A 12,158-nucleotide genomic window follows, 5' to 3' on the forward strand; every position below is an offset into this window, starting at 1 on the left:
TGGATACAAAATTGTCTCAATAGTTTCATTTGTTCTGAATTAACAATGGTTGCAGTTTATCCCTTGTTCCAATGGGATCTGTTGGAGGGACATTGGTTCTAATGGGATCTGTTAAAGGGACATTGGTACCTTTTTTTTTTTTTTTTTTTTTTTTTTTTTTTTCTTCTGTGTAATAAATATAAATATATATATATATATATATATATATATATATATATATATATATATATATATATATATATATATATATATATATATATATATATATATATATATTTTTTTTTTTTTTTTTATATATATATATATATATAATATTTATATTATAGTGTGTGTGTGTGATCTAATGTTTGCTATTTTTTTCCCCTAAATATTTTAAATGCAAGTTATGTTCTACCTATATGATAACCTGAGAACATTGTGTGTCCCCCCTTGCTTTTGTACTTTTTTTATTTTTGTTATCCCTAATAAAAAGATTGGAGTATAAATGTCATAGTTTTTAACAGTATATAATTATGGCTGAAATGATCTTTGGTAGCTTTTAATGGAAATGTCCCTTCTGTAGTTTATGGAGTGCATGCTACTTGCTGCTCTATAACTTGATTCCCGGTGAAGCTGAAGTGGCTTGGCTTCATGGTTTTGGGACTGGTATGATTTTGAAGGGTGGTGTCTTCCACCAAAGGCTTTTGAAAAATTGGGATGCAGAGCTTTGTGATAGATTACCTTTTTTTTTTTTTTTTTTTTTTTTTTTTTTTAATGGTTTCTTTTTGTATTTTATTTTCTGTAATGCAAATTCTTTATTTTTCTACAGGAAAGCCTGGCAAACAATATTACGAATAAGGACTTTGCCATACAGAGTCTACAAGGTATATAAAGCTTTATCTCTATTTTTATCTGCATTAGGAGACCGTTAGAAGCTATCACTTCATTTAAAGTGCACGGGGCACCAGAACTCCCCTTTTTGTGATTTTCTGGCCACTTCACACCACAAAATACCTAAAGCCTTTATGCCAAATCGTAGGCTCCTATATAGATTGAAGTGGTTTTATGAAGTGAAACTTTGCTGTTTTATCCATTTGGGAAAGTATTCCCTTTTCACCCTTCCTCTCCCTCCCGGTCCATCTCTCTTGGGGCATACCCATGAAGAAATAAAATTGCTAAAGCTCCTGAAGAAGCGTTATTCAAAAAAACGCGAAACATGTAGAGCACCAGAGAACATATTTAAGTCTCAGTTCTATACTTGATATCCTCTACATCCTGTATTAATGTACAAGCTGCTAATCTTTGGATATATATGGAAATGAATATGAATTATGTGTAGACTGTATTAATCTTGACAGGATATCAAGCGAGACTTGATGTGTATTTATAAATCCCTTTCTTTTCTGTTTTAAATTTTATTATTTTTTATTTTTTAAATAATAAATAATATTTTTGAATATATTGTTTATTTGTTTTTTACAATTTTTTCTTTTGCCTAAAAAGTCCAATAGAACCTACACTTTTCCTTGAGGTCTTTTGTGTGACGGTTCCTCTTTTTCCCCCTTCCCCTTCTTCCCTATAAATTCTTTTGGTGAAGAAAGAGAAAGTGGGACTTTATATGAGGCATGCATCCCAGGAGATAACATGATTAAAATGAAATTAGCCATTAACTAAAATAATTAAACTAGAGACATTAAATAAAGGCATTGCATAACATCAATTGACATTCAATAGTTTAATTGTATATAAAGTAAAACAGTAAAAATGGCATAATAGAATAACATTGTTAATTCATACTGTAAACATTGTGAAGGATCAATTTCATTAAGGCATATCTCCACAATAAATGTAACCCTGATTAGTGTGTGTGTATATGTGTGTGTATATGTGTGTGTGTGTGTATATATGTATATGTGTATATGTGTATATGTGTGTGTGTGTATATGTATATATATATATATATATATATATATATATATATATATATATATATATATATATATATATATTAGTAGTAATGCAATTATAATAACAGGGGGACATCTATTGGCTCCTAACCCCATAACATAGTTACCGTAGTTCATTTTGTAAACATTGTAAAAACCCAAGTTCATTGAAGCTTGTCTCCATAGTAAATAACTGTAACCCTGATTGGTTGGTCCAATCCAGTTAGTATATGAGGTAGTTAATGATAATATTGGACAGTATAAGCAAAAAGGCATCTATTGGCTTGACGGTTTCGTGGCAACCACCACTCTTCAGGAGCAAGTATGAAGTTGGTGTCTAAAGACATTAAAACATATATATTAAGTCTATCGAGAGGAGGAGGGGGGAAAAAAGGCAATTTCCCCAAACTACTTGCAAAGTACTTATGGATCTGGGCATAGGCGTGGAGTGCTGGAGGCCGACCGCAGAAACATCATCTTGTTAAATTATTGGGGATGGAGGCGTTTGGCTGTAGATGCCTTGCGCCTCACATAAAGTCCCACCTTTTTAGTCGTTTTTAAAAAAAAACTTTTCTTTTGATGACCTTGTTCTGCAGAAAAAAAGATTTTACTTTTGTATGCAATCCATACAAAATATTCAACTTTTTATCAATGTTAAAAAAAAATTGTTACTGCAGATTTATGTTTTGTGTTCTCTCTTTTTTTTTTTTTTTTTTTTTTTTTCTTATTTAACATGACACTATAAATTTGTCAGTCTAGCAATGTTTTGTGCAACGTTAATTACAACTCAAAGAAAAAAATAAATACAAAAATGAAATGAACAAAAGAAATGCCTAAAAATAAATAAAAAGAATATAAAAATGAAATGTAATGGTTTGAAAAATAGAAATCAATCAGGTAAATTAGTGAAATGTAAAAAAGTTTTAATTCTGGCTGATTAGAGTAAACAAATGTTTAGTTAATAGCGCTTTAATAGAAAGTAAAAACAAATGTAAAAAGCAACATTGTTACTTTAGCATTTACTATCTCCCATCTGAACAGTATTTATAAACACTTTGTCCGTGCCTTGTTTTTTTTTTTTTTTTTTTTTTTTTTTCAGTTGCAGCTTCTAAATTTGCTGCATTTACATAGCAACTCCCAGTTATGAAATTGTCCACCCAGCATCCGCAACTGGTTAAATAAATAAAGTATTTGTTACCCCAACATTTTATATTCCTGATCTGTCGTGTACTTGTAGGAAAAAGTATCCTGTTCTCTTTGTATTGCTTTCATAGTGTGAAATCCCTGGAGTCCCTCTGCTTTCCTATTAAAAACTGACCACACTTAGCAGGAGAGCACAGTGTGGTCAGTTCTCTAGCTATGCTGGAACTCAGCCTGCTCTCCTCCAATGATCAGGCTCGTCCTGACACGTCTGCCCTGCATAACCATTCACTGGGAAGCTCGATGTGCTGCTTCTCCCCCAGGTCTTATGCAGATGAAAACAGAGGGGACGCGATCACTTATAAAAAAACATTATAAATTATTACTTCCCTCCCCCAACCCCCCATTTTTTTTTTTTTTTTTTTTTTTTTTTATCTATACCAAAATGTTTTGCCTTTCATTTCTCTTTTAAACAGGAATGGGTTGTTTTACAAGGTGATCATTTACAATATCTTTAAGGGTCCATCTGTGTGAAGTGTTGAACTGTCTATGTTGTGTCTTTGTATATATTTGTGCACGTTCGACATTGTTTAGAGCCTATAATAACCTCTAATCACCAAGGATTGGGAGAGAGGAAGGGTGACTGTGTGATTATTTATTTGGCTTTTTTTTTTTTTTTAATTCCTCCTATTTTCTTTTTGCAGTACAAATCGGCGGTCTTCACAGACGTTTGGAGGAGTCTAAGCTGGAATTCAAGGAACTGCAGGAAAGTCAGACTAAGAAATTATCTTATGAACTGTAAGTGCACGGTTGTTTCTCTTGTAGTGGTCAAGCGTGATAGGAATCGAGCTTTATAGTGGAAATGTATGTTGCTTTTGGATTTATTGTGGCAATATTAATATTCAGCTTCATATCTGTATTTTGCCCTGCCTGGTTACTGTACTGAGCCTTTTCATATAAGATGATGTTCCCATGTCCTAATAACCTGTGGCCCTTTGGTAAGGGACACCCCTCCTGACTATTCAGCATCATCTTTGATCCACTTGGTTTACTGCCACCATTTTAACACTTTTCTTGGTAAAACCATGGCTTGACCAGAAACCATATATTGTTCCCCTAATCCTACAGGACACAGGATTCATTGTCATGACCACGGTTTATAGCTGATTCAGGTGATTAGAGATTCGCAAAAAAGCTGCAGAGACACCCTCCCCCTCCCTTATAACTTTTTCTACTCCCAGGTAGCCTCAGATTTTTTTTTCCTAGTGTGTTAGGTGATGGACTTTCTTCTTGGTGAACTTCCCATTTTTTTTTTTTTTTTTTTTTTTTTTTTTTTGGGAGATTCTGCAAGATTCTTCTTTTCAGCTGTATTTGCTTCATGTCCACAGCAGCTTTCCTCTGCAGTTTTCTGGATCGGTGGACTCCTCAGCTGAGCCTTGGGGGACTGTACCCCGACCCCACCTGAATGAAGATGCAGAGCCGGGCTGTAATGTCACTCTGGGCACTGGATCTTCTGTGGACGCTTACCTTGGCATGTCGTGTATTGCATGAAGTTAGCCACAGAGTGCTATACAGGTTTATCAGCTGGTGGGGCCCTGTCTTTGATGACCCCCTGGAGGGAATGCCCATCCAAGTGGGTGAAGTCAGGATATGGGCTTGTCCCTTTTTTAATCCTACTCCATTACTGAAGAGCTCTTTTTTGATAAGTGGCGCTTAGCCCCTTTTAACCCTTTTGCTGCCATAGATGTAAGTACTACATCAATGGCAGCCATAGGTGTGCGCAGTCTATTGCATTAGGGTATGCACCCCAAAACTCAAACACAGAGCAACAGGCAGTGGCTAGGGGTGTACACATTGCTATGCTTCGCAAAGTACAATGCATTATTAATTGCTGGATGTTAGAAAACCAATGGCACCACATCCCCAAATTTACAAAAATTTAGTAGAGAAAAGGAATGGGACTTTTAAGGTGCCTGAACATACAACGTAGGTATATAAAAATATCTAAACATGACTAAAATCATCATATAATGTCCATGATTAAAGAAACAGCAGTAACTACTTGCTCTAAATGTTTCACCATATGATGGCTTCCTCAGGAGACCCTTGATGTGTACTGCATATATAATCACTCTAAATTGAGAACAACATATTAGAAAAATAGACGAATATAGAAAAAAATCTAAATATCACACATGCATGACAAATCAATAATTATCGCAAGAATGCCCAGGCTGAGAATTGACCCAGGTATTCCCTTACCTGGATGATAAGTATCTTCTAAAATAAAGTACGGCTCAGATGTCAGGAGGATATTTAAGCAAGAGAAATATTTGGTGAAACTACAGAGGAAGACAAAAGGATTCCTAAACAGTATGCCTGTCTGAGAAGAAGATATACTATAAAGAGAGGACACTATACTATAAATATAGGGAAAAATACACGTGAATGAGACATTTTTTTTTTTTAAATGTTGTTTTCTCTTTCGTTCATTGACGGACACAGCTCCTTTAATTCTTGACCTTATGGTTATCACGCCACCTTCAGGAGAGGGCTAGGCAGAACATGAACACATGTAAAAACAGCAAGACTGCACAGTGCTGCCCAGGGGGCGGTTTCTCTGGCTATAACCCCTCACCCTGCTCCCTGCAGCTCAGTTTTTTTTTCTGCCTAGTGTAGAAGGACCTGGTCCTGGGATTTTTTCATTTTTTGTACACTTTTTGATCCTGTGATCTACTATCAACAGCCAGCTGGGTGACAGGCTGGATAATATAGATCCTTGCAGTCTCCCCAGCCTGGCCATCGAGTACGAGCAGACCCTAGCTATGCGCTGGGTCAACCATGAAATGCCCCTTCTGCTCCAGGGGCGGCCGGTGAGCTATATGCTCCGGGGCACACATATGACCGAGCTACTGCTGTCAAGGGTAAGTACGGCTCTCCCGGCCTCAGCAGGATTGAGCAGCTGGGCATTCCCTGGAAGGTCGACTAGGTGGTCTCTCACTCTCACTTTCCTCTCTCCCTATCCCTCATTCCCTCCTCCCCCTGCTCGGGCCCTTGTGTGACTGGGCATGAGGTGCGGTGTATGTACCTAGGCAGGGGGGGGGGGGCTCTGGGCTTTGGCAGGGAGCTGCGCTGGCTGTTGGGGTCAGTTTTTTACTTTTCTGTCCCTTTTTTATTTATTTTTTCTTCGCTGTGAGGTGCCTGAGTAAATTTACCTCAGGAGAGGCTGCTGACATTTTGCTGAGGCCGTGGCCATTTTCCTGTAGTCTTATGCAGTGTATGGGCTGTCAACCATTTTCTAGAAGGTTCGGCGGCCATTGTCTTGTCTTGGTGATTTTTTTTTTTTTTTTTGTGCTAAGGACAGCCGGCGGCCATTTTCTTGTAGCCTCATCGCGTTTTTACCTCTAGTGCTGGGTTTGTGTAGCTCATAACAGCGCAGTTTTCACTCTGAGCACTTTTTGACTGAAACGGGGCAGATAGGTCAGCGGCAGCACAGTGCAGCACTCGGTCAGGGTGGTGAGTCCTGCGGAGGGGCCCCTCAGCCTGAGCAGCTAGGATGGTGGGATTTGTGTACCTTGACTTAAGTCTCTAAGTTGTGGCAGACGAGTGTGAGGGTCAGCATGGCATCAGAAGCTGGCACTTCTTCCCCAGACATCCCTGCTATTGCAACTGGCTCACCCGCAAAAGATGCGGCGCCTTTGGACGCTTTGTCGGCGATCCTGGAGACCTTTGTTGCCAGGGTGGAAGCAGGGTGCGGGTGCAAGGGGGGGTAAAAAAATGCCCCCTGCCCCCCTGTCTTCTGGGGAGAGCTTTGATTCTGACTCTGGTCCCGCGGTGACTGGCGGCCCCTGTTCTGCCATGTCAAGAGGATGCGGACCAAGACCGTTTTGGACAGTGAGAATGACTCTGTGTTCGGGTTAGCGCAGGAAAAATCACTAGTAGGAGCACTTATCGCTGCGGTGCGGGATACCCTGAAGATACAGGATGCAGCAGGAACCGCTGCTAAGGTTACGGTCCCTTTTGGATCCCACACACCGGCCTGCACGCCTAAGGTGTTTCTGTATTTGACTTATTTTGATGAGTTCATCTACAAGGGATGGGGAAGCCAGCAGCGGGCCTTTTCAGTCCCAAGAAGAATGGCGGTGCATTACCCCTTTGAAGGGCGCCTCCTGAAAAAATGGACATCTCTGGTCATTGACCCCCTGGTATCCAGGTTAAATAACGTAACCATGATTCCGGTAGAAGGGACTCCTGCCTTTAAGGACCCTGCTGACAGAAGAGTCGAGGCAGTGGCCCAGTCCATGTTTACGGTAATGGGGTCAGCATTACGAACTGTGCTGGTCACTGCCTTGGTGTCGCAGAAGCTTACTGAATGGGCAAAGTTGTTGCACTGTGAATTGGAGAAGCAACAGTCTTCCCCAGTCTGCGTAGAGCTGGCAGACCAGTTGGTGCATGGCGTTAAGTATGTCTATGATGTGGCCCTGGATACGGTCCCCCCTGCTCTCTAGAGCATTAGTATCAGCAGTGGTGCTACAACACCTGATTTGGCTGAAATGCTGGTCTGCAGGCCAGGCATCTAAAAAAAAAAAAAAAAAAACACTGGCGGATTTGCCCTTCCAAGGTGCGAGGCTTTTTGGAGCTTTGCTGGATGACATTATTAAAATAGTTACCGTTGGGAAGAGCACATTGCTCCCACAGTCCAGGAAGGTTAAGGGGCCACGCCGCAGGCAAGGGCCCTCTTTTTCCGCTCAAACTGATTTTTCGCCTGCCCGGGTCGGCAGGTAAGCGTTCCCAGTCTGACAAGGCACCTGCTGAAGGACAAAAGCGCCCCTGGTTTCGCAAGCCAAACAAATCTATGAGCAAAATGTTACCGCATGAAGGTTTGCCCCCCCTGCCCAACTCTCGGGTGGGGGATCGCGTTTGGGAGTTTGCAGCTCAGTGGACCTCTCTACAGTCCGACCAATGGGTTTGCGAACTGGTTGCATCGGGATACAAGATAGAGTTTCTTTCTTGTCCACCAAATAGATTTTTTTTTTCCCTCCAACCTACCTCTACTTCCAGCTCATCGGGAAGCCCTTTTCGAGGCAGTACAGGACCTGCTACTGCGCGGGGTGATAGTGCCTGTACCGACGCTGGAAAGGTTTCAGGGATTCTACTCCAATCTGTTTGTAGTTCCCAAAAAGGAAGGGGTACATCCAATCCTGGACTTGAAGGCCCACAACAGCTTTGTGAAAGTGCAAAGGGTCAGGATTGAATCAGTTTGCTCCGTGGTCGCTGCACTCCATCAGGGGGACTTCCTGGCATCCCTGGATATCCAGGACGCATACTTACATGAACCCTTTTTCCTCAGGCATCAGAGGTTTCTGCAATTTTGCTTCCGGGGAAGAGCACTACCAGTGTTAACTCCAATTCTGGCGTGGGATCACAATCGTGGGTTACCTAGATGACCTCCTTCTGAGAGAAGCTTCCATCTCAGAATTAAGGGAGGATGTAGCGATCACCATGCAGACTCTCCGGAAGTTTGTTTTGTGTGCTGAACCTAAAGAAGTCAGTGTTGGTACCGACTCAACGCCTAGAGTACCTGGGCTTACTATTGGACTCCTCAGAAGCAAGAGTTTTCTCCCTTCAGACAAGCTGCAGACTCTTCAAGCTGCGGTGCAGTTGTTGGTGAACCGCAGGTGGTCGTCACTGCTCTTCTGCATGCGAGTTCTGGGCCTCATGTTAGCCACTTTTGAGGCAGTACCGTACGCTCAATTTCACACTTGAGTCTTGCAGAAGGAGATTTTGTCAAAATGGAACAAATCTCCATTATCCCTGGATTGTCAAATTCGCGTGAGCCAGTTAGTCAGGGATTCCCTTCTCTGGTGGCTGAGGTCTCCGGCCCTTTGGCCTGGGAGATCGTTCCTTCCTCTCCATTGGATGGTGATCACAACGGATGCCAGCCTGACCGGTTGGGGGGGGGGGAGTTTTTGACTTGGTCAGCCCAGGGCCTCTGATCGCGGGAAGAATCCCAACTGCCAATTAATGTGCTCGAGCTTCGGGCGATCAGGCGGTGCCTCTCCACATGGTCCAGGAGGCTACAAGGGTGTCCGGTCAGGATCCAGTCGGACAACGCCACGGCAGTGGCATATGTCAACCATCAAGGAGGAATGAGGAGCTCGGCCACAGCACAGGAGGTCGCACACATCCTCCAGTGGGCAGAACGGCACGTGCCAGCCCTGTTGGCCATATTCCGGGTATAGAAAACTGGCAGGCAGACTACTTAAGTCGTCAGATGCTGGACCCAGGGGAATGGTCGTTGCATCCAGATGTCTTCCGGCTTCTTTGTCTAAGGTGGACCTCTTGGCCTCTCGGCTCAATCAGTGAGACGCGTTGATGGCTCCATGGGGGAAATATCGGCTGATTTATGCCATGCCCCCCCCCCACTCAAACTTCTACCACGTCTGCTGTGCAGGGAGGAGGACGAGGGGATTCCGGTGATTCTGATTGCCCCAGATTGGCCTTGATGTCCTTGGTACACCGTCCCAGTACGACTGGTGGTGGATGTTCCTTGGCAGCTGCCGATGCAAGAAGACCTTCTATCACAAGGTGCCAATGCTTCACCCTGCTTTACCATCGCTGGTTTTAGTGGCATGGCTGTTGTAAACCAGGTACTAAGGGACTAAGGTTTGTCGGACTCAGTAATTTCCACTATGCTGAGGGCACGGAAGTCCTCTTCTTGAAAGATTTACCATCGTACATGGAAGGCTTCCATCTCCATGTGTGAGGTGATGGGGTGGCGTCCACGCACATACTCAGGATCCTGCTGTTTTTGCAGCGAGGAGTGGATTAGAAACTTGCCTTAAGCACCATCAAGGGACAGATATCAGCCTTTGCTGTCTTTTTTCCAATGTCCCTTGGTGACTCGCTCATTGGTGAGTACTTTCGTGCAAGGGGTTCGACACACCTCCAATTCGACCACCGCTACCTCTGGGGGATGTTAATCGGCGCTTCAGAAACCGCTGATTTGAAAACATTAGGGAGATTCCTTTGTTAACTCTTTCTCAGAAAGTAGTCTTTCTAGCGGCTATTACATCTGCCAGGAGGGTTTCTGAGTTTGCGGCCTTGTCATGCAAGTCTCCCTACCTGGTCATCCACAAGGATAAGGCGGTGCTATGTCCAAAGCCCTCTTTCCTTCCAAAGGTGGTTTCACCATTGCATCTAAATGAGGACATCATGTTACCATCCTTTATGCCCTAAGCTGACACACCCGAAAGAGGTTACCTTGCATTCCCTGGATATGGTCCGGGCTCTACGGGTGTATGTCTGCTACGGCTCCCTTCCAGAAGTCAGACTCTGTTTGTCTCGGCTGGTCTGAAGAAAGGTCTGGCGGTCTCGTTGCCTGTTATTTCTGTGGATCAGGCAGATAGTAGTTCAGACCTGTACCTTAAAGCCCTTTTTTCCTGTCACGGCTCATTCCACCAGGGCAATTGGAACCTCCCTGGGCTTTCTGACATCAAGCGTCTGTCTCCCAGGTGTGTAAGGCGGCGACTTGGTCGCCTGCTCACACTTTCACTAAATTCTACAAAGTTGATGTAAACGCATCTTCAGATGCTTTGGCCGCAAGGTTTTGCAGGCGGCTGTGTAAGGTTGCAATTTACACTTTCTTTAACCACCTCAATACAGGACACTTAAACCCCCTTCCTTCCCAGACCAATTTTCAGCTTTCAGTGCTCTCTCACTTTGAATGACAATTACTCAGTCATGCGACACTGTAACCAAATGAATTTTTTATCATTTTGTTCACACAAATAGAGCTTTCTTTTGGTGGTATTTATTCACCACTTCATTTATTATTTTTTGTAATATAAGCGAAAAAAGAGCGAATATTTTGGAAAAAAAACAAAATGTTCTACTTTCTCTTTTAAAAGAAACCAAAAAAATCTAATTTTGGCGAAAATTTAGGCCAAAATGTATTCTACTACATGTCTTTGGTAAAAAAAATCCTGATAAGTGTATGATCATTGGTTTGTGTGAAAGTTATAGAGCCTACAAGCCATGCTATGCATTATTGGAAATGTATCAATCCTAATGCACTGATGGCCTATCTCAGTTCTTGAGGCCCTAAAATGTCAGGACAGTACAATAACCCCCCAAATGACCCCTTTTTGGAAAGAAGACAGTCTGCGATAATTAGTAAGAGGCATAGTGAATTTCTTGAAGTTGCAATTTTTCCCCCACAATGCTTTGGAAAACTAAGAAATAAATATATATAGATATATTACCGTATATACTCGAGTATAGGCCGACCCGAATATAAGCCGAGGCCCCCAATTTACCCCCAAAAAAACTGGCAAACTTATTGACTCGTGTATAAGCCGAGGGTGAGACATGCCTGTCCATCCCTGTGTGTGTGTCCGTCCATCCCTGTGTGTCCGTCCATCCCTGTGTGTCCGTCCATCCCTGTGTGTCCGTCCATCCATCCCTGTGTGTGTGTGTGTGTCCATCCATCCATCCATCCCTGTGTGTGTGTGTGTGTCCATCCATCCATCCATCCCTGTGTGTGTGTGTCTCCATCCATCCATCCATCCATCCCTGTGTGTGTGTGTCTCCATCCATCCATCCATCCATCCATCCCTGTGTGTGTGTGTCTCCATCCATCCATCCATCCGTGTGTGTGTGTGTCTCCATCCGTGTGTGTGTGTGTGTGTGTGTGTGTGTGTGTGTGTGTGTGTGTGTGTCCAGCCTACCTGTGTCCCGAGCCTTTGTCCCGAGCCTCCGTCCCGTGTCGTGCCTTGCCTTCGTCCCGTCCCGTCCCGTGCCGTGCCGTGCCTTGCCTTGCCTCCGTCCCGTGCCCTCTTCGTCGGCGGCCATTGTAAAATTCAAAAGCCGCGCCTCCTCCTTCGCCTGTGATAGGCGGAACACTGAATTTCCCAGCAGCCTGTGTTCCGCCTATCACGGACGTCGTATCATCCTCGTCCGTAGTACGAGGATGATACGACGTCCGTGATAGGCGGAACACAGGCTGCTGGGAAATTCAGTGTTCCGCCTATCACAGGCGAAGGCGGAGCCGGAGGCGCGGCTTTTGAATCATAGAATGGCCGCTGTCTGTCT

The 12,158-nt window shown here is 43.3% G+C and overlaps 1 protein-coding gene across 4 annotated transcripts in view; it reads left to right on the forward strand.

The window, feature by feature from the left end:
• GOLM1 (golgi membrane protein 1) overlaps positions 1 to 12,158 on the forward strand; it is a 130,892-nt gene that overhangs the window by 81,386 nt on the left and 37,348 nt on the right. For all 4 annotated transcript variants that reach the window (XM_077474837.1, XM_077474834.1, XM_077474836.1 and 1 more), the window contains 2 exons: positions 809 to 863; positions 3,770 to 3,863. In XM_077474837.1, coding sequence (XP_077330963.1) covers positions 809 to 863; positions 3,770 to 3,863 — 149 coding nt within the window. The remainder of the gene's footprint in view (positions 1 to 808; positions 864 to 3,769; positions 3,864 to 12,158) is intronic.

Source organism: Lithobates pipiens, unplaced genomic scaffold (genome assembly GCF_037356315.1).
Source record: "Lithobates pipiens isolate NorthernLeopardFrog02 unplaced genomic scaffold, aLitPip1_a1.2 Scaffold_13, whole genome shotgun sequence".
Taxonomy (NCBI): domain Eukaryota; kingdom Metazoa; phylum Chordata; class Amphibia; order Anura; family Ranidae; genus Lithobates; species Lithobates pipiens.